General features: G+C 38.0%; 1 protein-coding gene across 5 annotated transcripts in view; it reads left to right on the top strand.

The window, feature by feature from the left end:
- The first annotated feature begins 1289 nt into the window (after positions 1-1289).
- Positions 1290-26752, top strand: part of sez6b (seizure related 6 homolog b) — a 182048-nt gene continuing 156585 nt past the window's right edge. For 2 of the 5 annotated variants that reach the window (XM_089121235.1, XM_089121232.1), the window contains exon 1: positions 1290-1739. In XM_089121235.1, coding sequence (XP_088977361.1) covers positions 1655-1739 — 85 coding nt within the window. In that variant the 5' untranslated portion in view covers positions 1290-1654. The remainder of the gene's footprint in view (positions 1740-26752) is intronic. The other 3 variants (XM_039670918.2, XM_089121234.1, XM_089121233.1) reach the window with 2 other exon arrangements.

The raw sequence follows: 26752 nt of genomic DNA, 5'->3' as shown, positions 1-26752 counted from the left end.
TACTTTTCTTACACTTTGAGTAATTTTTGTTTTTAAACAAAATTTTTAAACATTTTCATAGCAAAATATTTTTTTTATATAAATATTACTACTTTAATGAACATCAGATGCTTTTTTTGGAATTACTCCATTTGACCTGAACAAAATAGCTTTTCATTGAAAGATCAAAATATCTTGATTTTTGAGGGTTGAGAATTACACTATTTGACCTGAACTAAAGTTGCCCTAAAGTTGATTTATGGTTTAAGTGTGGGATATTTACATCACCCTTCAGAATTTTTTACTGTTTTCACAAAGGCCACTTTTTTAAAACCCAAAATAGGTGTGAAATATTATTGATTATTATTCTAATATGTGCTTTTATGTACCTTGAGGTTATAATATACCCTATTATATATGTGAAAGAAAAATCCTTTTCAACCCTCATTCCGACCCTCTGTCTGAAAATATCTGTTTTTTTTAAGGGGCAGCAAATGTCCGCTTTTATGATTGACCAAAGAAAAACACAGACAGCAAATACATTACCAACCAATCGCGTTTGGTATGCGTGCCAGCAAGTGGGCGAGGGCTATTGTGCCACAAAGTAAAACTATTTGGTGTGCCTTGGAGGCAGGCATATGCAAATGTGTTTGCCTGTGTGACATCATAAATTCCACAATATCTAAACCAGCTGTTTTTGTAGCTTGATTTAAATAAATGCTTTAATTTATAATGAAGAGGATGTTTTAAGTTATGAAACTTGCAGGAAGTTTTAATGGTGCAAAGACCTTATACACCAAAAGTGCAAGGCAAACTTTATTTCTCACGTCATGACTCATTTTATTCCTGATTGCAATCATTACGCCAGTCTTCAGTGTCACATGATCCTTTAGAAATCATTTTAATGTGCTGATTTGGTGTTCAAGAAACATTTCTTATTACAAATGTTGAACAAAGTTTATATTGATTTGGCAGGAAAAAGTTTGCATTAATATTTTGAATTTTCTTTGTTGCTGTTTTTATAAAGAATCATATATCAGCTTCTTAATGATGCTTTTCTTTTTTAATCTCTGCAGTCATACACATACATTTTTACTCTATAACCCTCAAAATATTTCCAAATGACAAAAAATATGTTTCGTATGAAAAATGTATAAATGTTTTGTAGAATTACAATTATCAGATTGTTTTTTTTTATTATTAACTGAATAGAGCAAAAAAGGCACACTATTTAGATGGGAGTAACCTGTTTAATCCGAGCACTTTGGTCTTGTAGAGCACGGTCGACCACTTCCTCCTTTCGCCTCAGTTAACAGTTCAAATGAAATGCAAATGGCATTACTCGAGCCATTTAATCGAGGGCACTATTAGATTATGTACGGTACAAACTTTGCGCGAAGCCTGAAGTTGTTCCAGTTGCTGACGCTAGGAGCTGTCCGCGGTACTGAAACGGCTCGACTCAGTCTGAGAGGTGCTGACAGAAATTGAACATTCTCTGGCTCTCCGTTCACAATTATAAATCTGATCAGAGCTCCGGTCTCGCGCAGCGATCTCGTTCCTCACGGCGCGTGCTGCGGAGGTCTCGCGGAACGTTTGTGTCCTGCTCCTCTTTAAATATTCGGAAAGTGTTTTAATGCAAGGACATATTCTGTGATAGGAACCCTCTGCCGCGAGAATGAACTCGACAAGAAATTACAAACCAAGCATGGGCATTCTGTTTCTGGTCGTAATTGCTGGCTTGGGGATGGCACGAGGGCAAGGTAAGAATTTATATTTAATTGTAAACATTAGATATACTTGTTCTGCTGTCCACGAGATTTGCGTTTTGGATGCGCGCAGATCCACAGAGCCCGATGTGTAGATGATGCGAAAGCGAGACCCATTTCTCACTGTATTGTACCTTTGTTTGCGGAGAAAAAAACTCCGGTTTGAGAAACATCTTGGGGCAGAGGAGGCTATTTTAGACGTTTCACTAGTAACGTTACTTTGGTCGCACGCGAGAGTCACGCATTGGACAACAGATGGACTCGTAAGTCACAAAGTCATAGGCGTAATTATGATAAAGCAAGCATAGGATTGACAGCACAGCGTGTGACAGTGTATTTTTTATTTATTCTATTCTCTGACTTAATATTTTTTGTCAGAGCTCTGTTTCATTCTCTCGTTTTTCATTTTTCCTGTCTGTTTGTTCTCTATACACTATTTATATGACGTAAAGTTAGTACAAATTCCCAGATCTTTGTTTAGAGATTTAATATGTTTAATATGATCTCATCAATATGTTAAATGTGATTATAACAAGGTGACAACTTTGAGGTTCAACAGGTTTTTAATTTGGGGATCACAGCGTGACATTATTTATCTACTCTGATTTAGAAGTGAAACATACTTTCAGTGATGATAAAGATTGGATCTGCACCTTCATTTTTTCCCTGTAACTGTCACTGTAAATTGCATTTTACTTAAATGACACATTCCATTCACAGTAATCGTATTTAAATATCTGAGACTATCATTGTATTTTATTGTGGTATAGAAAATGAATGATGTTAAAACAAAAGCACAAATGTTTGAAATGAGTATTATATAGTTCTAATGTAAACTGAAGGCCTGTTTCAGATAGCTCCTTTACACCACACTATTGATAGAATAAGTGAGTGACATCTTCTGTACATTTTACATGTTTCAGTTCAAGTAATTGTCACTTAAATGAGGCGGCTATAACAATATAAAAAACTATAACACACACTTTGACATGGGTGTCACAATATGCATTCAATTTGAAGGTTATACCTAGTGTCTTGGTAGTGCATGTTCATCTTCAAAACATTGATTCAAATTTACACAATACAGAATAATACTAAATGCTGTAGCTCTGCAGTTGAAACCTGCTACAGTTATTTCTCAGGCACAGTGTTGTCCATGTTGCACTTAATTTTCACTCAAAGCTGTTGTACACCATCACCTCAGAGCTGTGTTGTTTTTGCTTTTGTCTGACAATTCCCCTCACTCTTTTTGTCTTACTGTAAAAGCCCGGCGAGCAATACAGGGGATAATCTTGTGTTATTTGTCAAGAGCAGCTCCATGCAGTATACTTTTGAGAGATTTTGTTGTTGTTGTTGTTTTTACAGAGAAAAGACACTCTTCTCTGTAAAATCCTTTAAAAATGTAAGAAACAACAGGTATTTGATTGCATATCTACCGCGTTAGGTTTTTAAATGTAAGCATAATTTCCATCTTGAAGTTCTTCCAATTGAACAGTACCGTTACACTTTCACTCCCCTGTCAACTGCTGTCGAGAGACTTGCGAAGCAATCAACTTACAATCTCCTCCTCATTCGAGAAGAAGCTTTCATTTGCAAACGTGACAAGTTTCAGTTTTAAGCTGCAGCTTGATTGAAAGAATCTGAGCTTTCTCATTCTGTCTCTTGTTTCAGACTCATTTTGTCTGTCTTACTCGTAACTAATTGCGTCTTGTGCTGTACGGATTATATATCGGTGATTGGAACATTGACCTTTTTGCTATGAGTGTATGAGTCAGTGTTTTCCGATCAGTCACCTTCAGGACGGTGTGATGAGGCTTCAGGGCTGCGCGCTGAATAGCTCTTACCTTGAAAAGCACTCTGACTAATGCACAGCTCCATCATTCCACACTGAGCATAGACAGCAGGCTAAAAGCAGGGCCCACCACTCACAAATGGATGATGGGCTATACAAGAAACGGCGAAAGGTCTGGGGGTCAATTTGCTCAGGTCTGCGCTGTTCTCCGTAAATACATATTTAGAGCCTTCCCACCAGGAAAGCATGCTGGAAAAGACTAATGTAAATTATATAAAAAAATATCTGACTCATGTTACGGATGTTTTGAACAAAGCACAGGTCCCAGTGCAAATGTATTTAAATGAGATTCACTAGTGTATAGACACCCTCACGGCCTAATGGCGTTGTGAGCAAATGCTAGCAATGGTTAAATTTGTAATCTAGAGCTGTTTCTTCACTACACACAGTAGCTCATCTAAGCATATGTTGCATTTACAAAGACTTTTTAATGCAGAATTGATTTGCATGCACAATGAATGGAAAACTGTGGTGTGATTGTCATGACAGAGCTGCTTGTGTATGGTGTTGGAACCTTTACCAGTGGCTTAACTGTAATGCAGTGTTAAAGAGCCCCTATCATAGCATTTGAAATATTTGTTTTAGGAGTTCCCAAAAACAGTTTAACATGCATGCAAGGATAAAAAACACTTTATTTGTCTTATAATATGCATTTATTTTTAACTGATTTGCTCACCGACTCCCAAATGATTCGTACAACGACTCATTTTTCCAAACCACTCCTTTGCGTGACGCTAATCGGCGGTGATTGGTCAGATGACAGACCCAGTCAGTTGTTGTTCGTTAGCATAACGCATAAACATATTGATAAAGCACTGCAGTACTACAAGACGCTCTATTCTTTATGACAACTCCAATAACAGCGACAAACATTTCACATATTTAAAAAAAATGTGACATTGGAGACCTAGAAGCTGCGCTGAGCGTAACTTACACACACACGCGCGCGCACACACATACTTATTGCGCCTTCCCTCCTCGTGCCCCGACGCTACAAAACCGTTCAAAACCCATAAAAGCAACAATTATTAATAATACTTACAGATTTTGACTCAGAGGAGGAAGCTGATCCATATACACTGGGTAAGTAAGTTACTGAGCCCTCCTTCAGGAACAACCGCTTGCGAATCCACATTTGAATTCATTTATGTTTTTGAACGATTCGTCATTAAAATGAGAACACAATCGGGCTATACTGTTGTGGTATCGTTGCAAATATGAACTCTAACCACCGATTCTTCACACGCTCGTCCCTGTTAAATGAAAACAAAGTGGCTGAACTGTCTTTGCATTGTAGAACACAGCGTCTTCTCGACATGATGCTATGATGAAGTATTTGAATGTGTAGACTTCAAGTTTACACTTCCGTCTGCGCGCGGCCAATGACCTCTCTACGTCACGATGTAACAGCTAATGACTCGTTTCAAATACAATTCATTTCATAGACTCAGAGTCGACTCTCACTTTTGAAACACAATAACTTTATATACGGTGCCCTTTCAGATATAAATATTTGCAGGATGTTTTCATTCCCTTAGAGCTATATTCCACACCATATGAACAGTCATTTTCAAAAATCCATGATAGGGGCTCTTTAAGATTGTAATGGAGCTCCATTATCGAATCTTTGCTGCAGAATGGCTTCTCTCATTTATTTACACTTTGACAACTCTCTTAACCAAAATATTGGAACTGGAAAAGCGTAATGAAGATATAAATTATGGACCCACAATGTATCTTTATCTTGATTAAAATAGGCTCTGTGGTAATCTACTTTAAGGGACTTTCATTTTTTTGTTCTACAAAATAAATTCATTTTGTACCTCCTACATGAAGTTGCTATATAGGGACTACAACGGTTTTCTCTTTCATCAAACATCCTTGTGGTAGCTGTAGTCTACTATGTAACAACATATTTTGGAGGGAAAACAAATATTGAATAGCGATCGATATTCAATATTTGTTTTCCCTCCAAAATATGTTGTTATTGGTTAGTATTGGATATTTATGATATTTAGAATGCTCTTTTCCCTCATTTTCAAATTTAGATTACCTTTACCATCTTATGCTAAAAAATGTGCAATGTTAAATGTAATCTAAAGCAAATCTCAACCATACACAACACAATGGATATCTATTTTTCATACTGTACATTATAATGTTGTGATGCCTAAATTCACTTTTCGTGTCTAAAATGCATTTTAATTTTAATTAATTTTATTAGACAAGATAGTGTTGAATTGTAACACTGGCCATTTATTGGTCATTGGCCTTGACACTAAAATAATTATTGGCTTATTGGTGTCGGTCAGTATTGTATCTATAAATTTGTGCATTTCTTATAATATTATTAATTAAAAGAGGGCTATATTGACAATCATTGTTGAAGTAAAAAGACTGAAATAGCATTTTCTTATAAATCCAACCATGATCAATTTTTGCATCTTCTTTTTTACATTTTTTTTTTTACAGCGTTTGTCTCATTCATCAAGCATGTAATCTCACATCCTTGTGGTGGCTGTAGTCCACATTTAGCCACTTGTTAGCAAACAGAGCTGCATTAAAACCCATATTTGAGGAATGACTGTAGTGCCGAATGGTCTCAAAGCAGCCCGAGAAACTAACGGAGTCGTCTGAGCTGCTGTCTGTGTGCTCTGGCAGTGTGTTAGATCAGACATCCCAGGTCTCCACTGAGAGAATAAGAGTGTCAGTGATGGGTGGACTTGTAGTCAACCCAGCAGAGATCGGCCCTCGAGGTGGGTGAGTGCCACAGCCTGACTCCATTACCCGAAGCACCAGGGGGAGGGTTCGGCCACGCTTCCTCCCAACGCGCCTCATCCTGCTCCGAGAAGCCATTAGGCTCACACCCTGTCTTTTAGGATCAGGCAATATCACTCAATCAGCAATTTATCAGTGCCCTGTGTCGTCCCAGGCAGTGCTGGAGAAGAAGGATGGAGGAGGGAGTGATAGTCAGCTTGACCCATTGACCCCCCCACGCACACTCGGTTCAGCAGGAGCTATGAGGTTGAGCGTCTGCTCTCCTAGTCTTTATTACGACCCTGATAAATGAGTCAGCCGCCGAGCTGGATGGCCTCCTATGGCCACACTGGCAGACCTGCCACTCCTGTAATGCTGATGAATGGTCAGCTGGGACAGCACTCAGCAGACAGTACTGCTGGGAGAAATCTGGACGCTGCCAGGGTGCCATGGCCATTGAGGCAAGAGAGGCAGTGGCTTTCCTTAAAAATTTGAATGAGCAATGCATGCAAATAATATGAAATATGCTATTAAAAAGTAGATAAGCAAGTGTTACACTGTCCAACAACATAACATAAACAATGCACATGTATGTCCTTTGGGTTTGCTGGAGAATGAATGGGTAACATCTGCTCACATGATAAAGCCTCTTATTTTCATGCGTTTTACACATCCCCACATCAGTCTAAAATGATTAAATATAATAATGGTGTTAATGGGAAGACAAATTATAGCGTAAACAACTAATTGAAAGAGAAATCATGGCTTTGTCACATCAAAATCAAACTTGAAATGACTTGAAACATCTTTTTTGAGCAATCAGCTTTTCTGAAGTTGTGTGTTTGTGTGTGTGTGTGTGTGTATATCCATCATGATACCTGCAGTGTTTACTGAGCTTTGATGACTGATGATCCAAAAATAAGAACAGCTGAACACATACAGTATACATGAAATTTGAAATTTGTTACTTTGTTTTATAATTTTTATTTTGGAATGAATGTAAAAATGCCTAAAAATACTAACTTGGTGAGAAAACATCCATTCCATTAAAAAAGCGCACACTTTTTCTTTTTTTTTTTTGAAAGTGCAAGTTATTTAACCTGTAAAATGGGTCAACATGAAATGTAACTGGAAAATTAATTTACCTTGTATTAAAATACCTCACATAAAAACAGTGAGGGCTTTGCCTCCTCCACACCACTGCCTGCCATTGATATGCACTCACAATACTTCCTGTGCTACATGACCTGCTATTACCATCATACAGTAACTAACCCACTTAAAGTTCTCTTGTAGCCGCTACATCTGAACATCTGTGCAACCGAGATGATCAATGACTTTGTCAGGCTTCCAAAGGCCAGATGGTAAAGATGGAAAAGTAGGGTTCAGATGTAGAGGCGGGATTGAAATAATGCGATTGTCTTACTGAACTCGTCGTACTATAATAGATCTGGGCTATATGCGGATGAGAAGAAGGCATAATGTGGCCCAGGAGTCTGACAGGCTTGAGTCTAATTATAAAACGCGTATTTTTGCAGTCTAGTCTTTATGTTTGCTCTTGACCTAAATATGCCATAGTCTATATCCTTTCCTAATGATTCCCGAGCTGTTTTGCAGTGCAACATTGCTCTCGCACGTACATCGTGCTTGCTTGACTCAAAAAGGATTGAAAATGCTGTTGCCCATTTTTGCTGTTTTCTTCATTCGCCCTGGTAAAAATGGGAGCCCTTGCTGTGGCTCTCTCGTCCTTTAACCCACACTGTATGTGTGTTTGTTTTTACAGCCCGTTTTAATCTCTGGCCGTGGCAGGAGAGTGGGGTGTAATGGTGCTTTATGTGCTTGTCCTGCCCCTTCCATAACTCAGCCCGCCACGCTTTTTTACATCACGTTCTACGGTATTCTAGGAAGCACATTATGGTTTACAATTTAATTCAGTCATGTCCTTCTCCAGAAAATGAATGGGTGCAAATTGCAGATGAGAGCATGTTTTATAGATTAAACCTCTTATTAAATAAATCCAGAGTCTTATTCGTAGATGATTGAATTCACGGACCCCCTCCCCCAGCTTTTATTATACACACACGGTTGTATGTCAAGGGTGGCGAGATAATGTTTGTATTAACCGCAGATGGTGGATGTATTATAAAACAGATTAGGACAGATTTAACTGAAATAAATCAGATACTTTAAACTTAAATAGTTTTTGCAATGTTATATTAGAAATCATGTTAGGCAACAAATACGCTGGCGTTTGTATTTATGCAGAAAATCAGTAACAGGGCTTCAGACTGTGACTAATATGCCTTTTCATCAAGAAATCATCATGTGCATGAGCCACGATGAACGAATGATTCTTATGAAGCAGTTATTTTTCACGAGTCAATCAAAAAGTTTCACGAAACAGCCTTTATTGACTGATTTTATCAGACTCGCTTTGTGAATTATTCAGGTGTTCACAGCTGACTCAGAATCATTTTTACATTGTGTCTGATTCTGGAAAAAATTACTCTTACAACATGAAGCCAGTTCTTTTTTAATGAGTCAAGCTTTTAGTTAGCGGTTTGAATCAGACTTGTTTTGTGAATCGTTAATAAGTGTAACCTCTGGACCACGAGTCATTTGTTGGTTAAGTCCGATTGGAAATCGGGAAATTTTTATGTGATAAATAGGGGAGAGCGGGGCACAACCTAACGCTCTTTTGACTTTCTCAGTTTGTGTAAATCTACTTAGGGTTCAGAGTATTTATTTTTTCCCACATACATTTTCCACATGTCTAGTAAAATGATGTGGTTTTGTTTTATTAACGGAGCATTGCGGAAGTTCTGAAATTTCTTACCGTTACTGACACCAGTGGCCCTTAGAGAAACTGCACCCAGTCTCATGCTCGTTCTCAGTTCGCACGCTTGTTGGCCGTTGGCCATACTAGATAAGGCTTTTTTTTAAAACTCATGAGGAGTTTCCGTGAGTATAATGTGCTGGAGGCTGGTCGTTCTTTCCCGTCCGCAGAGTCCATTTGAAACACTACTGCTAGTAATTGCCAATTGCCGCTGCTTACTAATGGCTGCCTTGCATTTTTAATAATTAAAAATAAAATAATTTTGAGTTTGACAATGAACACACCGGAAAACACAGCTATACAACATACATAGTTCAAAACATAATAATAATTAATACTTTATAAACATTAACTCTCAATCTTTATTTACATATCTCTTGTTTTCTCAATAGAATTTATAAAAGTACAGAAAAGAATAGCATATTTCTAATAGCTGCACATTGTAACGCAGGGTTACAACGTTCCCCAGCTGCACAACTGGGGTTTAAACCCTGCTAGTGTCTTCTGCTAGTTAGCGAAGCATTACAGAACCATATCAACTGTTAAATAACATTGGAGATTCAAGTAATATCAGATTTGTCTAATTTAAAATAAACACCAAAAATAGAGATGAAAAATTAACATAACTAAAAAATGTACTTTTTGCTGTGACTAAATAAATGTTCATTGATATCTTCCAAGGATTTCTGAATTTTGGTAAAACAAATTCATATGGCAACTAGTAAATACACAGAGTTTCGTCATGCTGGCATGTGAGCTGGCATAGAAGTATTTAAAACAAGTGTGTTACAACTAGCCCAACTAGCTAAGGTTTTAGTGACTTCTTTTTAAATGACAGTGTATTATTTAGACATTCACAGCAGATTTCTGTTGAATGAAGTAATAATGGTCTTTTGATATTCATATTTTTATAGACAAATATTGGTTATTTTTAGTACACAAGATCCAAATTGTAAGTTTGAATCAGCAGTCCTAATACTTTTTTAAAAACGGGCTGAATGAATAACCATCTTTAGTGAATGAATCTGTAATTTGGCTCCTAAAGATTTAAAAACAAAATGTCTATGAAGTCATTGGCTTTTGAAATGAGTCTAGAGCCGTATAAAATATACTGTATTTTGAACACGTTCAGGCACTTCAGTTTGTGTAATATCGAATATTTCCTCTCTTTTTGAAAAGTGACCTTTGAGTGTGTTTGGGCTTTAGACATAAAATATGTCTTTACTGCCGTTCCAAAACCTAGCTGAAGGGCCCCCAAATGTTTTGAGCCGGTGATAAACGACAAACTCCCTCTATCCCCCCCCAATCACCCCCACCTCTGCCTGTCTCTTCTGCCGAGGAAAAGCAATTTGCTCTTGGTGATCCGATGCAATCAGTTGTGCTTCATGGCTTTAAAAAAAAAAAGAAGCCTGAAAAAAAAAACACGCAAAAATAAACAGAAGGGAAGGAAAAAAAAAACTTGCGAGAGAGGGACATCACTATTAATTAAACCACACGCTCCGAGTTCTGATGATCATGTGCAGGAGCTGCAAATATTCAACACCTGTTTTTTGATTACCAGTGATTAACCTATTGCAGTGTGCCCCAGACTCTCATCAAGAGCCATTCAGTGCATGAAGACTCTCTTTAAACACTCCTTTTCACAGCGCTCACATGAAAATGAGTGTTATTGTGCCTGTGCGTCTGCCCCTCCTTTAGGACAGAAGTTGTGAATCAGGCTTTGACAGTTTCCAGGTGCCGAGGCGATGGGAAAGCTTTAACACGCGCTCTCTCTCTTTCTTTCTCTGGCACAACCGTCTCTGAGGCATGGCTGACGGTTCCACAGCCTTGTGAAGTATGTATCCCAATTGCTTTTTTCCCCAGTGCCGCTTCTCTCGGGTTGTGTTAGTTCGCTTCAGAAGCCCTTTTGCGTTTTGCCGTGTGTGTATATATGCCTTTTCCCCTTTCGCTCTTGCTCCTCATCTCACTCAAGAGCTTGTCTGATGCGCTAAACATCTGCCGCGCTCAAAAGCACCTGCATGCCCGTTCTGACAAGCTTCCACTTCATTTGATTTCCACTTCCACTGGTTTTTTTTTTTAAGCCTGAACTGTATATTATTGAACCAGCAGCTCACGTTGTTAAATGATTGCACTTCTCAGGTAGGGCGGGTTGTGAATGGCCACCTCCCCATCTGCATCAGTCTTGATAGCAGGCAAAACGCCATCTCCGTGTCAATACCGCTTTTCAGAGCCGCTGCTGTCCTTTCATTTAGATTTCTTCCCTTGTCCAGCAAGATGCACAGCTGGGGTCCCACCAAAGCCACCGGTGACGCCTGTAAGGGGACTGTGGGACATTAGCGGGACGCTAATAATTTGTAACTCCACAATAAAGGCTTTCAACCCACTTGAGGGGAGGAAGGAAAGCTGGTGGATATTCATTACAAATCAATGAGCCAATCTCCCACGCCATCGGCTGGTGTCCACCACTCTATTTTTCGGCCCATCTCCATTTGGCTTATGCTGGTAATGTATTACGCGCATCAATTTTGTGGTTCTTTTCTTCTAGGTTTTATGTTAAAATATTGATGGATGGACGATGGTGAGTCTGCTGATCTCTTTACTATCTGAGAGATTGATCCAGACCTTTGTTTTACCTCTCTCCTTCCCTCCCCTTGTGCAAAAGAAGGACATTTTAGCACACTTATTACTTTTAAAGAATATACTGAAGTGCGAACTAAATGTTATGTTTTTTGGACACTTCATTTCATGTTACAATTACATGAAAAAGGTTTATATTATAGTTTAATAATTTAAATTACAACTAGACCCACTTAATTAGAAGATAAATCGATCTAATCCGAAGTACATCTTTTTATGTAATTTAATAATTGCTTGTATTGTTACAATAATAACAATTCTCTTTGAAATATGGTGTATAGCTGAATGTACTGACAAGCATTCATGGTAAACTGAAATGGGCTTCAATGTCACATTTATATTGAAACTTTTATGTCATGTATTTAAAACACATTTAATTGTAATGATAAAGTTTCAATTTAGTACATTTAATATATTTAATAAGTTAACACACTACAGTTAAATTATAATCAATTACTTTTTACTGGGGCTTTAGTTTATTAGTCCGCAAATCAAAATAAGTGTACTTTTAAAGCTTGACTAAAGTTATTAAAACAAAATACTTCAAAAGTGTTAATTTGACATTATACAAGTGTGTTAAAAACATGAAAGTGCACTCTTAAGTAAGCTTAGGTGGATTTTATTTCATTTATATTACCTCAACATTAAATTTGACATTATGAAGTGCACTTTTACTTAAGCTCAATAATAGTGAACTTAAGTGCATTAAGAAACATATTAAAATTAAAAATGTACTTTTTACTTACACTTAAGTGTTTATGATCAAACTTTACATTAAGGTCCAATTCTTTCTATTAACTAACTATGACTTTTTCCTCAATAGACACCACCACTTATTAATAGAAAGTAAGATTGTTAAGTTTAGGTATTGGGTTGGAATTTGGAATGATTAAGGGATGTAGAAAATGGTCATAGACAATATGGCATTAATATGTACTTTACAAGTACTAATAAACAGCCAATATCCTAGTAATATCTTTTCTATTAAGCAACTAGTTAATAGTGATAACTGAATACTAAATTAAAGTGTTACCGTGTTTTTATTCCATGAGGTGTATATTATTATTATTATATGCAGTTTTTAGAAAGATACTTAGGATTTAAAGTACACTTCAAGTGATCTTTTAGTACAATTAAGCACACTTCTTTTTCACAAGGGTCATCAATGCAATTATTTCTGAATGAGGCTGTCCATCTTGCTGAAGTGAGAGGAGGTACCCCCCCCCCCCCCAAAAAAAAAAGAAAAAAGGTGTAACATACATGTGGATGCTGTCAGTCTCCACCGCACATATGTCTCCCACACGCTGTCTCCGTATCGATCCATTAGTCACAGGAGTGCAAACGGAGGATCAGCCGCTTATTGTCCCTCATGGATTGGCAGAATGTGTATGCCTGGTTAATTGGGCCTGGCGTCTGTGGCACATGCAGAACCACAGGCTCTCCGCTACAATTAAGTCTCCGACAACCTTGCCGTCCCTTCCCTCCGTTTGAAGTGCCAGCTCCCATCTAGAAGCTACTTCATCTAGAGCGTTTCCCAGCAGGGTGCAGCAGTCAGGGAGACGGCAGGTAATCACCGGAGGAACATTTGGAGCGGAGCAGGAGTGCATCCTTGCTCCGCATCAAAGCATTGAACAGAACGTGACTTAACATACGCCCTATTTATGTGGACACTATTGTAGTTATCTGTTCGAGATTATAGGAGTAGTGATCATCAAACTTTATGATGTCAAAGGTGATCCTTCCTAAAATTTGAAAGCAGCTAGTGTAGAGTATATTGCTACGCTATAGCCATTCAGATGTTTGAGGATGTTTATTTCGTAATGTTCTTGAAAAATTTATCTCAAGCTCAGCGTAAACAGTAATTTATTCACGTGAATTTTCAGCATCATTACCCCAGACTTCAGTGTCACATGTTTCTTCAGAAATCATTCTAGTCATTCTGATTTGGTGCTTAAGAAACATTTATTTTAATTTTAATGTTGAAACATTTGTGCTGCTTAATATTTTCCTCTGAAATTTTTTTCTTCAATAGAACCATTTTTATTTGAAATAGAAATCTTTTGCTATAATATAAATTTCTTTACAGTCACTTTTGATTAATTTAATACATCCTTACTAAATAAAAGAATATCTTCTTTTAAAGGGATACTCCACCGTTTTTTTTTTTTTTCATTTTAAACTATGTTATTCCCTTAACTAAGACGAGTTGATACATACCTCTCTTGTCTCAGTGCAGTGTGTGCACTCAATCGCTCTGGCGCGCGAAACACTTTGATAGCACTTAACTAGCCCAGTTCATTCAATAGGTGCCAAGCAGAAAAACGACCAAACACCTCCACGTTTTCCCTATTTAAATACGGTTACACGAGTAGTGTAACTCGACCGAGGGCGGTGACACAAAATAAAAAGTTGTGCTTTTCTAAGTGTGTAAATTGGATAACTATAATGTATTGCAGAATACCACAGAAAGTGCTTGGGAGCATTTCGACTCGGCTCAGTAATATCATCACTCCGGAGAGTGAGAGTGAGAGGACTTTTCACGAGTGATGATCTTACTGCGCCGAGTCGAAGTGCTCCCAAGCTCTGTACAATATGTCGACCTTCATAGAAGGGGGTGCCTGCGGTTATGTAGATATAAATGTATCATTCGAAGGTACTAAAACATTACGGTTTATTGCGTACGTTCTTTATACACGACTAAAAAAATAGTTATGGATGTCAAATTGCATTTCTGTTTATAGATCCTCAAAATTTTTACACATTGCACCTTTAAATGCATAATGGCATAATTTTTCTCCGGTCGAGGATGTTTTGGTAAATAAGACCCGGTTTATGTGCTGAAATACTGTACATAAAAACTGTTCAGTAAATCCACTCCGAAATATCTGTAAATGCATTATTTGCCACTGACTGGGATCTAAAATGTTGGATCATGTATGCGGCACAAATTATATGTTATCAGTTGTGTCTTTCTACGGAGAGGAAGAGGGAAAGAGAGGGATTTGAACTAAGCTAGCATGGGTGACGACAGACATCAAAGTAATTTCCCTCCCATCACATTTTGCATTTACCATAAAGTCCCTCATTCCCCATAAAGGACTGATTGATGGCTTGCCAGGGATTGTGCCTAGCATGCACCCCTATAGTGCTTAAGGATATTCAAATCGCTTTGTGCCCTTGCTCTCGCAGGCCTCGCAATAGCAGGATGATTTAAAGGTGGTAACAAGATGTGCTTCGGGGCGCAAAATATTGAACACCATCAACGATGCAGCGACTGAACAAAATGCCTGTCAGTTAAAACAAGCTATTAGATCACAGGCGAAACTGCTCTTCTCTTGCATATAAATCTTGCCCTCTGCTCCCAAATCTATCACGCAGATGAAGCAAATCCCCGAACGCACTACTTTTTTTTATCTGCATTAATGTGTATTTACTTGATAGAAAACATATTGTGTGCTAGCACAATGAAGAGATGATTCATTCATCTAAACTATTTCAAATATAAACACCTTGCAAGGTCTATTTTCATTCCTCTATATAGTCTAACGTAATGAGCATCCTGCCGTAGGTTGTGGATAGAGCTCGTCCTGCGGAGCTCGAGTTAATGAACTTTGTTTATGTGCCGAGCCCAGTGTCAGGCCCTTAAGAGTCCCAGACATTTCCATAATAAAGATAAATCATGCAAATCTGGGGTGTTTGCACAGGACTGTGTCGCTCGCTGTGAATCTCTTCGCTCATTATTTACCTTTACCGTGTTGTCGGGAACAATGCCACATCACACAGAAAGCTAAATAGATGGATTTCGTGTTACTTTAGTAAGACAAATTTCCTACTGTTTTAACGCATACTTTTTTTGCACGTAAACACACATAGGTTTTTAGACAATCGGAAAAGCAAAATGTTGAAGGATAGACTGGACCTAGGCTTCAAGTGGCTTTAATCTGACAGTTCTTCAGGGATTTTTCTCACACTGAGTTGCCGTTAGCACCGCTGAAAACACTGTGGAGCGGAAGCACTATTAGCCGCGGTTGCATTCTGGCTGCCATTTATGATTCTAATGATTACAGCTGATCTTTTGTTTGCAAGTGCCAGACGGTTTTTGGAGGGAACTCAGCATTGAGCATACAAGGAATCGCAAGGTTTTTATATTATGTAGGAGATAGCAGGAAACGTGAGTTGGTTGAATGGCGTTATTTGCCCTTACCGAGGCCACATTAACTCTGCAGGCAGTGCAGTCTTTGAAGGAGCAGATGTGAGACTGGAATAGAGCAAATGCTCTGCACTGTACAACCAGCTGCGGCGTGGTGAGCCCTGATTGGAGCCTTTTCTGCTTTAGAGCACTTATTCATTGATTGATTGATGCATTCAAACCCAGCCGTTCATTATGGGCACTTTTTCTGCTCCCCCTGTGACTGATATTCAAAAGGGGATGTGCGTGTCCTGAAATCGATCGTTGAATTTTCTGGCAGTGAGAAGGGCATTGCCCACACAGTCAGTGTGGGCAATCGTTTGCCAATTAAATGTTTGTTAATGAGCTTATCAGTGGTTTTGAACTTTTGATATATCCATTTTGTGCCTGATCTATACAGATAATAAATATCTTCTCAAATAGACAATGTATGTGCACATTATATAGTGATGTTTTAATGGGGCACATTGTATGGCTTTTATTTGAATTTGAATGCATTTCTCAATGGCATCTTAATATTGAACTGCAAGTAAAGCCAGGGACACACCTAAAAACTGTAAGGCTGTTAATGAATGTAATTTGATAATTGACCTATGGCTAAGCCGCACCCCCAAACGCGATGAGCCAATCACAGTGCGCAGCTAACCCAATACACTCGGACATTCTCTGCTTACACGTCCATTGAAATGTATTGCAGTTAGTCAGTTTTCATTCGTTTTTTTCTTGTCATTTTAAGTTTAAAATGGTCAAACAGTGTGCATGGGGTACATGCAACTCCGACACTAGGTTCCCAAGAGGCTGGGCGACGGTGTGGTGTTTTTTTTTTTACCCTTTCCCAAGCCACATCTCAACCGAGATAAGCGTCTGCGCTGGATTAAGTTATGCGATTAAGTTATGCGGTTGACGACAACACCAACTAAACGTGGATAAATTAAACAAGGATGTCTACATCTGTTCAAAGTTAAGTCAACAACATATTTGAAAGTTATCTTTAAAATCTAACGTAACGTTAAGGCTAACGTTAGCCTATCATTAGAAAACCTTAACGTTAGCTTCTAGCTGCGGTGTACATCATGTCACTTAGCTTCATTAACGTATCCAAAATAACAAATGTTAACAATGTTGTGCTGAATGATTCATGTAAATACTGTAGCACCAAACGCTGATCGCAACGATATGCGGTTTATCACATTTACACTGTGACCTGTTACATCTTTGCCTGGAGCTGAAGCTTTTCATTGACCTTCTCAACAATAAAATGATTAATATAACCCTCCAATGCATAGTTAAGGCCCTTTAGGTGACTTCGAGATGATGTATAATCTTTCTGTCTCCAAAAATCACCAATTGCCTCCTGTGAAATATCTCTTACTGTGACCGCTGCCATAGCGCCTGTCCCCGAATGTTGACTGTGTTTCCGAGTGAGTGGAGGGGGCGTGGCTTAGCCATAGGTCAATTATCTGCTCCAGTCGTTGGAAACAGTTTGTGTGTTCAGTTCAGTCTTAGAATGTTTCAGCTAGTCATTAAATGTGTCCCCAGAGTTACTTATAGATCGTTTCTTCCTAAAAGCACTATGCTATCCCGACATTTTGGGGCGGGACTATCTGTTGTTTGGCCAAAAGATGAAAATAATTGTCATTTATGTATGCTAGAATTTTAAAATTGATACATCTCTACTGAAATTATAAAAATAAATTTAGAAAATTTGTTAGAATGGCCTCTTTAACACTTGAAACTTTTCTTTTTTATTCAGTATTTGCAAGACAAACCCTCGGCTTTGGGGGAAAAACAAAATGGCCGACTTGTGAACATCAGAGTGAACATCACAGCTCCTATATAGGCTTTTAAATGAATTGAGGGAGACAAGTGACGGTCACATTGATTACCTTTTTCGTCCCATGCTGTTCATTTCTTATTGTGTTAGTGGCTAGCAGCTCTGGGTTTTGATCTCGCATGTAATGACTTACAGTTTGAAGGTTTGCCAGCCTCTATTCATGAGCAGTGAGACACTCCAATCAATGTTTTCACACAGCTGTTCCAAACCTAGCATTATGAAGACATTTTTGTTGTTCAGAAACCGTAAAATGCCAGTTGGTACAGCGGCAGGATGAAGTGGCATTGACAGTAATGACTACATTAATATTAATCCTGGTGTTTGCCATTTATTTGTCATTTTTGGTTTGGCAAAAGTGTAATAAATGACTCACTGAGGAACAGCAGGCTGTGGTTGGTATTTCCTGTGGGTGTAGTTGCCCTTCTGTGGGAGCCAGTCATGTTCCACAGAAATCTCAGCTGTTTAGCCCTTGGGAAGTTCAGTCTAGATGCAGCCCTATAGATGCTGCATATTGATGAACTTGACAACGGCTCTGGGTTATGTAAGTGTAGTGCATCTGAAGTTGCTGATCAGATTATACTGTATCAATAGAGTAGTACAGATAATCCAGTACATGTTGTTTGGTTTCTAAATAAGCAAGGCCTTGTTGGAATTAAGGGAGCAAAAAAAGTTGAATTGAGGGGGTTAGCCAGTCCCCTGATGCAATAATATTGAACTGTGTGCAATGTATCAGGATGACATCAATCAGAGTGAACCGCTTAGTTCTGGTGACACTGCACTTAATAAAATCTGTGAGGGTGATGCATCTTTTCGCATAATATGCCACACTGGCACAAACAAATGCAGAGAGACACTATTAAAAAATGACAATATTAAAAAATAAAGAGAGAACGACTGTGTGCAACCAGGAGAGAAGAAGAAATTGTTTTTATTTTGTTTTTGAAATGTCCTTGAGCCCTTGTGCTTTGGGGACTTTTTTTTCTTTCTGTGCTTCAGAGTCGGAGATCTTTATAATTAGTCTCTGTTGTGAAAAATGTCTTTGGATTCAAAAAATGGTTGTCTTAGATTTCTTTGAAATGGAAATGTGACTAGTCAAATATTGATCCAGTTAAAGTATTCATTCTGTTTGTTTCAACCTCACTCTCTGGTTTCCCTGATGTGTTGTAGTATGTTTTGTTTCAAGGACATACATACATTCAGTGTAGATGGGATAAAAATGTCAAGAACATTTATGGGTTATATCTAAAGGGACAATGTGTACTTTTGAATGTATTTTATTATTTAAATTTTAAATAAATTCAAATACCTCTGCCAATTATCTTATCTTCGTAAACAAAGTATTTTTATTTATTTTTATCTTTATATACATGGGACGGGTAAGTCCACGGAGGCTTCCATGTAGTTCCAGCATCTTGAAAAACTATAATAGCAGAGAGGGACATCAAGTACTAGGCCAATGCATTTCCACAACGCGTTTTCGTTCAGAGCCAGCGTCACGTGACTGAAAGCAGCAGAAGTGGAGGAGCAGAGCGGTGAAAGGCACTTGTCACTGCCCTGGGAAGTTTAAAAGGCTGCATTGCAAATCCTTGTCGCCAGAAAAGTCGGAAATAGATTGTAAAAGGAACCATGACTGGAGATTACAAAAAACACAAGTTATTGTCGGGATAGCCTTTTCCAGGTAGATAGAGATAGAGAAGTTTTAGAAATTTTCAGTGCATGTCTGTGTGAGGTAAAATGACACAAGCTGTTGTAGCTCTCCCCTCTGTGCTGGGAACAGCAGCTCATTTGCATTTAAAGGAACAGACTCAAAAGGTGTGTTTTTGCTCACCCTCAAAAAGTGATGACTTTAAAGGAGCTGTATGTAAGAAATGTATTTCAAATAATCATAAATGGCCCTGATATGTCACTAGAATTAAGAAATCATTTTCATTTCAAAAACTTATATCACTGACATCAGTAGTCCGGCCAGGATATTGTCATTTAAAAAGTGAAGTTGCAGCCCTCAACTGATGTTGATGTTGTCATGTTGTGTTTTGGTCTGATGCTCCACCCTCCACCTATCTAGCAATGACAAAGTCAGTAGTGTTGCAGTATCCAGGTTAGGGGTGCACGATATTGACAAAAATGTGATATTGCGATATCGATAATGAATATTGCGATATCGATATTAATTTCGATATTTTTAAAAAGTTATTGGAAAACGCATCAAAAAGATTAATAAATAAAACAAGTTTTCTTACAACATAAGATTTATTTCAACTGACAGTCATATTGGACTGGTACAGCATTAATAAATAGGCCTAAATAATATACAGAACAGGACATGTTAGTTGTGTACACTACACTGTAAAAGATAATAAATAAATAGCAAGTCTACAGAACACACTATGCAACATAAACCCCACTATATGCGTTTTCTTTGACCGAATAGCTATCTGATCGTGAAAAGACCAGGTGTAAATGCCCTGTGAAACGCATTCGTGACGTATTTGAATCTAATCGCTCAAACCACTTCAGGAGGCGGTCTGGGCCGCATTTCAGTTGAAACTGGACAAATGTAAATGCATCTCGTTATTGAATAAACCACATATGTAAAATGTACTCCTTCCAAAAACGCTAAAAATGAGAACGTTACAGGCTCATGTTATGGCCAGATATGACGACGCGCGCGACTGCAACACACATCACCGCAGATGAGCAGCTGTTGAACATTTCCTTTTCATCAAGCCAACGCGCAAACTATCGCAAATCAAAGTGAAAGTAAGTCGCAGACGCTTTTCACAGTTATCTTCATTAAAAGTAAATAAACTAACTGATCTTATTTTACCTGATGATCATAAAACGCAGCTCATAACTGTTGACGTGACGGTGACGTGCACTCCATTAAATCTGCATATAGCGCGGGAATTGAAGATCGTATTTTGATAAATCAGATAGCTATCCGATCAGTGAAAACGCATGAAGTTGCCAGGTGGACCGTGGCCTGATGTTTATAGGCTACTTGTGCGCTGGTGTGCGCGTCGAGCCGGGGCAAGTGTGTGTGTGTGTGTGTGTGTGGGACTGTGTGGTAGGAGAGCAAGGGAGAAGTGAGAGAGTGACGGCGGTTAGCTTTGGAGCGAGTAGCGACTTTATATTGAGAAAAACAAAGTGTCTCTCCTGTTCTTTCTGACCACTGTGGGAAATCTGTAGCATGAAAAGTTAAACCTCTCCTGATTTAATATTGTTTATGGAGAAGGAGAATCAGGAAATAAGTCGGGGGGAAATGCAACGGTGCATGTCGGAACAGACGCATCATAAACAAAATATTGCATAAATATCGCGACACTTTCGATATTGATATCGAGCAACGTGATATCGCGATAACGATATTGATTCGATATATCGTGCACCCCTAATCCAGGTTGCCAGCTCTGCTCTAGTTACCACAGCTGCAGATACAAATGTGTTGGATAAAAAAAATGGTTGATCCTGCAGCCCATCTGGCAACCTCGAGTCAGGGGGGAGGGGGAGGGGATTCACCGCTAATAATTTACAGTAATTTGAAAGTGAATGCAGAACCAGTTTTGGCCACAATCTTACATACAGCTCCTTTAAAATATACGTGGGAGCTAAAACCTCACCTATACACTCTGGTGACATCGAAGACATATTTTACATCTTGTGAAAAGGACATTATCCCACTCATTTAACCTAAAAATTCCATTGAGATTGTATGCAAATGTATTTATATTTTCCCTCTACTGTAAATGTGTAAAAGATATTATTAAAGTAATTATTCATAGTTCCATTGTAGTATTTTTTTGAGAATTAAGAATTTTGAGAATATTTATTGAGGATAGTGGGAATTAATGAAGTAAAAAAAAAAAATCATTTAGTAAAACAATCTCCTTTGCCATTATGGTAATTAGAATTTGGGGTGGATGTTCTTAATTGTCATGAAATGTTTGTTTTTTTTATTTGTGAAATACTTTGTGAGATTCACCCAATTATCTTTTTGTATTCACTTACACTGCTGTGGCTAATTGCTGGTATGCTGGATATTGTGTGCAATTCTCCAATATTCCTTTGCTTATTTTGAATGTTACCTCATATTTTTTTGAAGGAAGATGCCTGACAAGTTTCATTGTTGATTGACAACTCCGTGTGTCTGAATAAATCAGCCATATTCAAGAAGTCTTATATATTTTGACTGACATGCCGTCACTCATGGGTAAAAAAGGAAGACTTTCAGGGTATGATGGCAGTATGTAGATCACTGTGTTATGTTTGCCCCCCCACACTCCGCCTCCTTTCTTCCACATCATGATGCTCCATCAGATGGGGATCTTTTCATATTAACATTAATGAGATGCCCAAGATATTCAATGCATGAACAAGTACGGTTCATGCTTGGAGCGCCTCACTGCTGTTTTGTGTGTTTAAAAAAAAAAAAAAAAAAATTCCTATTACTGTCGGGTACAGCTTTTTTCATACGTCAGCTTAAATATGATTCACTTTGACAGCATGCTGTAGCGAAAATGGAGAAATCATTACAGCACAAACGGTTGATGAAAACCCTCAGATCGTAGGGGTATAATGTGTGTGTGATTTGAGTTAGATATGTTGCACTGGGCTTATAACACTGTTGTACGCTGGGAGTAAAGGAGGCTTGGAGCTGACCCCAGGCAGCCTTTGGAAATGCAGGGGCTGAACAGTTCAGCTCACAGGGAAATTGGCCGGCTCGCTGCAGACCCCCCAGGCCTGCCCCAGTAAAACCTTCATTAAACAATGTGTCCGTTGTCAACCCTCAGCCATCTCTGCCGCGACCCCCGCCAAACCCAATCGTATTGGCTTAACCAGTAAGAACAGGGGGCGGCTGACGCTGTAGGGTTGTCATTCTCTTTGGCGTTCGGTACAGTGAATGCTTTTTTTTAAAGTCTTGTCAGTTTTGTGGTTGAGATTATTGCCACAGTTAGCTTTATTGCTGTCTGGAGGGTTTGTTCTGGCAGATGTGTTTGGCTAAATGTCATGCTGACCGATCTGGACTGTCTAAATTGATGTCTAGGCTGCACGCAAAGTATTAAATTGGCCATTACAACAGGCCATTGAACAGTTTGTGCCCACGGAATTCCACGAAAAGCTCAGCAGATTGAGCGACCATCCATCACGAAGTCCCGCATATCTTCCATCCTTCGTTTTTTCATTTATGAAATATTTATAGTTTTTGTTGGTTTTCTCTTAGAAAATATCAGGAAAAAATGTACAGGTTCTGTGTGGGCTTAGCCATGACAGTCCTGGTTTCTTCTCATCTCTTTGTGTCTCAGCGGCTGTAATGAGAAGAGAGAATGGAGTTCTTCAGAATGTGCAGAGGGTCTGTAAAGCTCTGAGGCTCAGGAGAACAGGCCAGTACTGTAGGATGACAGTATGGCTGGATCTGAGGATTAATCTGAGATTAGACGAGCTCCGAGATCAGGGAGACCTGGAATAAAGCTGTGCCACATGGATGAGACAGGCCTATGAGAGAGATGGAATTTATTTCAACAGTAAATCAAACACTAAATCTCGAAACTGGTGCTAACATATAAAGAAACTAGTACAGTTTGGGACCTTTAACACAGAATGTGGTTTTGCTCTACTTTTCCGTTATTTTTCTATGTAAACACGTGCTGGACTGATGTGTTTGACCGTTGTGTTTGCTTCTTGCGTCTTTTGCAGCATCTCGTACATGTGGTGAAAAAAATGTGGCGCTCAAGTTAAAATAAGTTTAACTTTTGAAAGACGCGCCTCTAGAAAAGTGCAAAGCAAAAGTGTGAACCAGCTGCTAGGATTAAAATTATATAAAAATTTGCATAAAAGTACATTATTTGTTCATGTATTATACAATGATATATTTTCAAAGCTTTTATAATAACACTATACAGTATATGAAGAGTTCAGATGCAAAAGCCTCTAAATGCCATTTGAAAATTTCATCTTTAATGATGATTTTTATCAAACTTGTATATTTAAGTTCAGTAATTTCACTTAAATAACAATTAATAGATAATTATCATTGCCATTTAAGTGAAATTACTGAACTTAAATATACAAGTTTGATAAAAATCATCATTAAAGAAGAAAATTTCAAATGGCATTTAGAGGCTTTTGCATCTGAACTCTTCATATATACTATATAACTATATTATATATGAAATAAAATAACAATATTATTATTATTATTATCATAAAAAGTATTTTATTGCATAACACATTAAAATATCTATATTTATGCAAGTGATTTGTTATTATTATTGCTGTTATTTAGATTATATGTTATATAGAGTCATTTATTTATTTTCACACATTGCTAAGCACAATGCGTGGATTAAACCCTATTTTCATTGGAAACTGAAGCCAATATTATACTCTGGATCATACTATACAGAATACAGAATTACCAATACAACACTGCCGTGTTACTATTAGATTTGGTGTTAGTTAGGGTAGGGTAGGCAATTTTTGTTATACTGGTTGAAACTCTCTTCACATCTGGATAGCAATCAATAATAGAAGTGGTCTAAATATCTAAAAATGTACATATATAATATTTCATGGAAGTCTTAGGACCAGAAAATGTCTGTCCAATCATGCAATTTCTTACCTGCCTTTCAACATACTTATTTCCATACCTTCTCGCACCCTGCGCGTAGACATCACGCATCATCAGCGCGTTCTGTTAAGCTATGCAGAGTTGTAGGCTATGCAGTCATTGAGCCCCAGGGCCAGAATCAAACAGCAGCCGCCTTTTACAGTTCCTCCTGAACCAAAACAATGAGCTGAGCTACGTTCACGTCATGTCATAACCGTAATTGCGAGATGGCAACCCGTAACGTTCTACCAAGAGCTGTTCACGTCCTTAGACCCGAGCGTATTCATGTCTTTTGGAGGAGGCGTGGCTTTCCGAGAGCGTTCTCATGGGCCATTATATGCTTTCAAAGCTAGCTTGCTATCGCTAGCCTCTCCGAAATTGCCTACCCGTCTGAATTTTTTTATATAGTGTAAATAATAAAATTTGCTGTTTACCCGAGGTGAAAATCCAACTCTACACCCCCATAACAGGCTTAGTCCTTCAGTATAACAGAACAACATAGGTTCACAACCCTTCTTGCTGCACTGAAAGGAATGAGTCAGAGAAAGCAAGTGAAAAATACTGCTTTTCTCTAAATATTTGATATCTTTTGCCTTTTGCACTGTCCTCACATGCTGCACTTTCTGTGCCTGCTTACCTGCCGCTCGGCATTGGTGAGGCTGAGTGGGCCAGGCTGTGTTTTAAAGCACTCAGAAGCTGTCACTAAGTGTTTTGTCTTTGTACTTGTACATATTTGCTTGTGTGTAGCGTCCCCCCGGTGCGCTGCGTCCTTGTACCTGTGAGAGGATGAGACAAAGCCTGTCTTTCACATAGTGATGCTCGGAGGATCTGGAGCACATGGCTTTGAATGGGCTAGAATGAAAGATAGGAAATGAGGTGACCCTTAAGTTTGTTTACTGGCCCGCAACTCCTGAATCGTGACTAATATATAACGTATCTTCCTTGACTGTCTTGTTTTGCCTGGTGTTTTAAAGCTTTACATCTTGTTTTGCAACCAGACATGAAACATAAATCCATCTTTGAGAAATGTTTCTTTCTACACAAAAATGAAACTGATGCATGATGATGTACAATCAGGGATACACAGTATATCTGTATCAAATTATTATTTGCTTTTTTATCCTATTTTACCCTATATATATTTTGATTGATTAACATTGCTGTTGTCTAACACTAAACTTTATTTTATAATCACAGTAATCTTTAGCAAATCCCAAAATGAATATATCCATTTTTCATATCCAACATTATAATGTTGTGATTACTAAATATTATTAAATAGTATTGCATTTTAATATAAGCCATAATTATTGGCCTTAATATGAGAAAATCAGCTTATCGCATTGGTAAAAAATATCAATGCATTCCTAAACACAATCACAGTCAATTAGGAGGTATTTCATGTTTAAATGTACAATTTTTTGGAGAAGGGGGGGAGGGGGGAGGGGGGGGATCTACATAATGGCAAAATCTGGTTAGGACATATCTAATAATAAATAACAATAAATTATTACACGCATTATGAGGTCTTTTTCAGTGTACACATACAAATGACTGTAAAAGACTAGAGTAAACCTAGTTCTGTAACCTAAATGGTTACTATACAATGAAAAACTATAATAGATGGGACATTTCATGTAATTTTACAGTAAACTATTAAATGTATTAAAAAAAGTCATTTTAGAATTTACAGTGAAAAATGCAACTAAATTCTGTCAATTTTAATTTTTTTAATGATCATGTCTTATTTTATATATTAGTTTCGCAAATTAGGGTTTTATATACAGTACATCAAGATTTATGACTTTGGTCTATTGACATTATAACAGGTAATGAAATATATTTTTACCGTAAATTTAAGTTCCGCTGAAACTTCTTTTAAATATATGCTTGAGTATTTGTTAAATGTCTTAAAAATATTATTTTAAAATAGTTTAACAGCTTTTAGAATCAAAACAATGCCGAACCCTAATTAAATTATAGAATTTCTCCCATCACACTGTTCTGTATTGTAAAGCATGGGAAAACTGCCAGGCTGCCCTTCTTGAGTGGGCAGGTTTTAATCAATTTGTGAAAGGCCAAATGCAATCTTACCGAGGAGAATGAAGCAGTGCCTCCTACATAGAAGGTCAGCAGAAAAGAAAAAGAAAAAGAAATGAGCTGAATGTATTTCTCAGGCAACTTTTCTGCAGCTCATCTCAGCAGTTACTTCCATAAAATCGCCCTCGCTGTATTGTTTGTGGGGCAGATTAAAGAGACAGTCATTGAGTGCGAGACAACCCAGAAAGTGACCCA

This window comes from Pimephales promelas, chromosome 16, assembly GCF_988280905.1.
Source record: "Pimephales promelas chromosome 16, fPimPro1.hap1.1, whole genome shotgun sequence".
NCBI lineage: Eukaryota > Metazoa > Chordata > Actinopteri > Cypriniformes > Leuciscidae > Pimephales > Pimephales promelas.
Note: the sequence above shows the minus strand (reverse complement) of the source record. Positions and strands in the feature narration are given on the sequence as shown.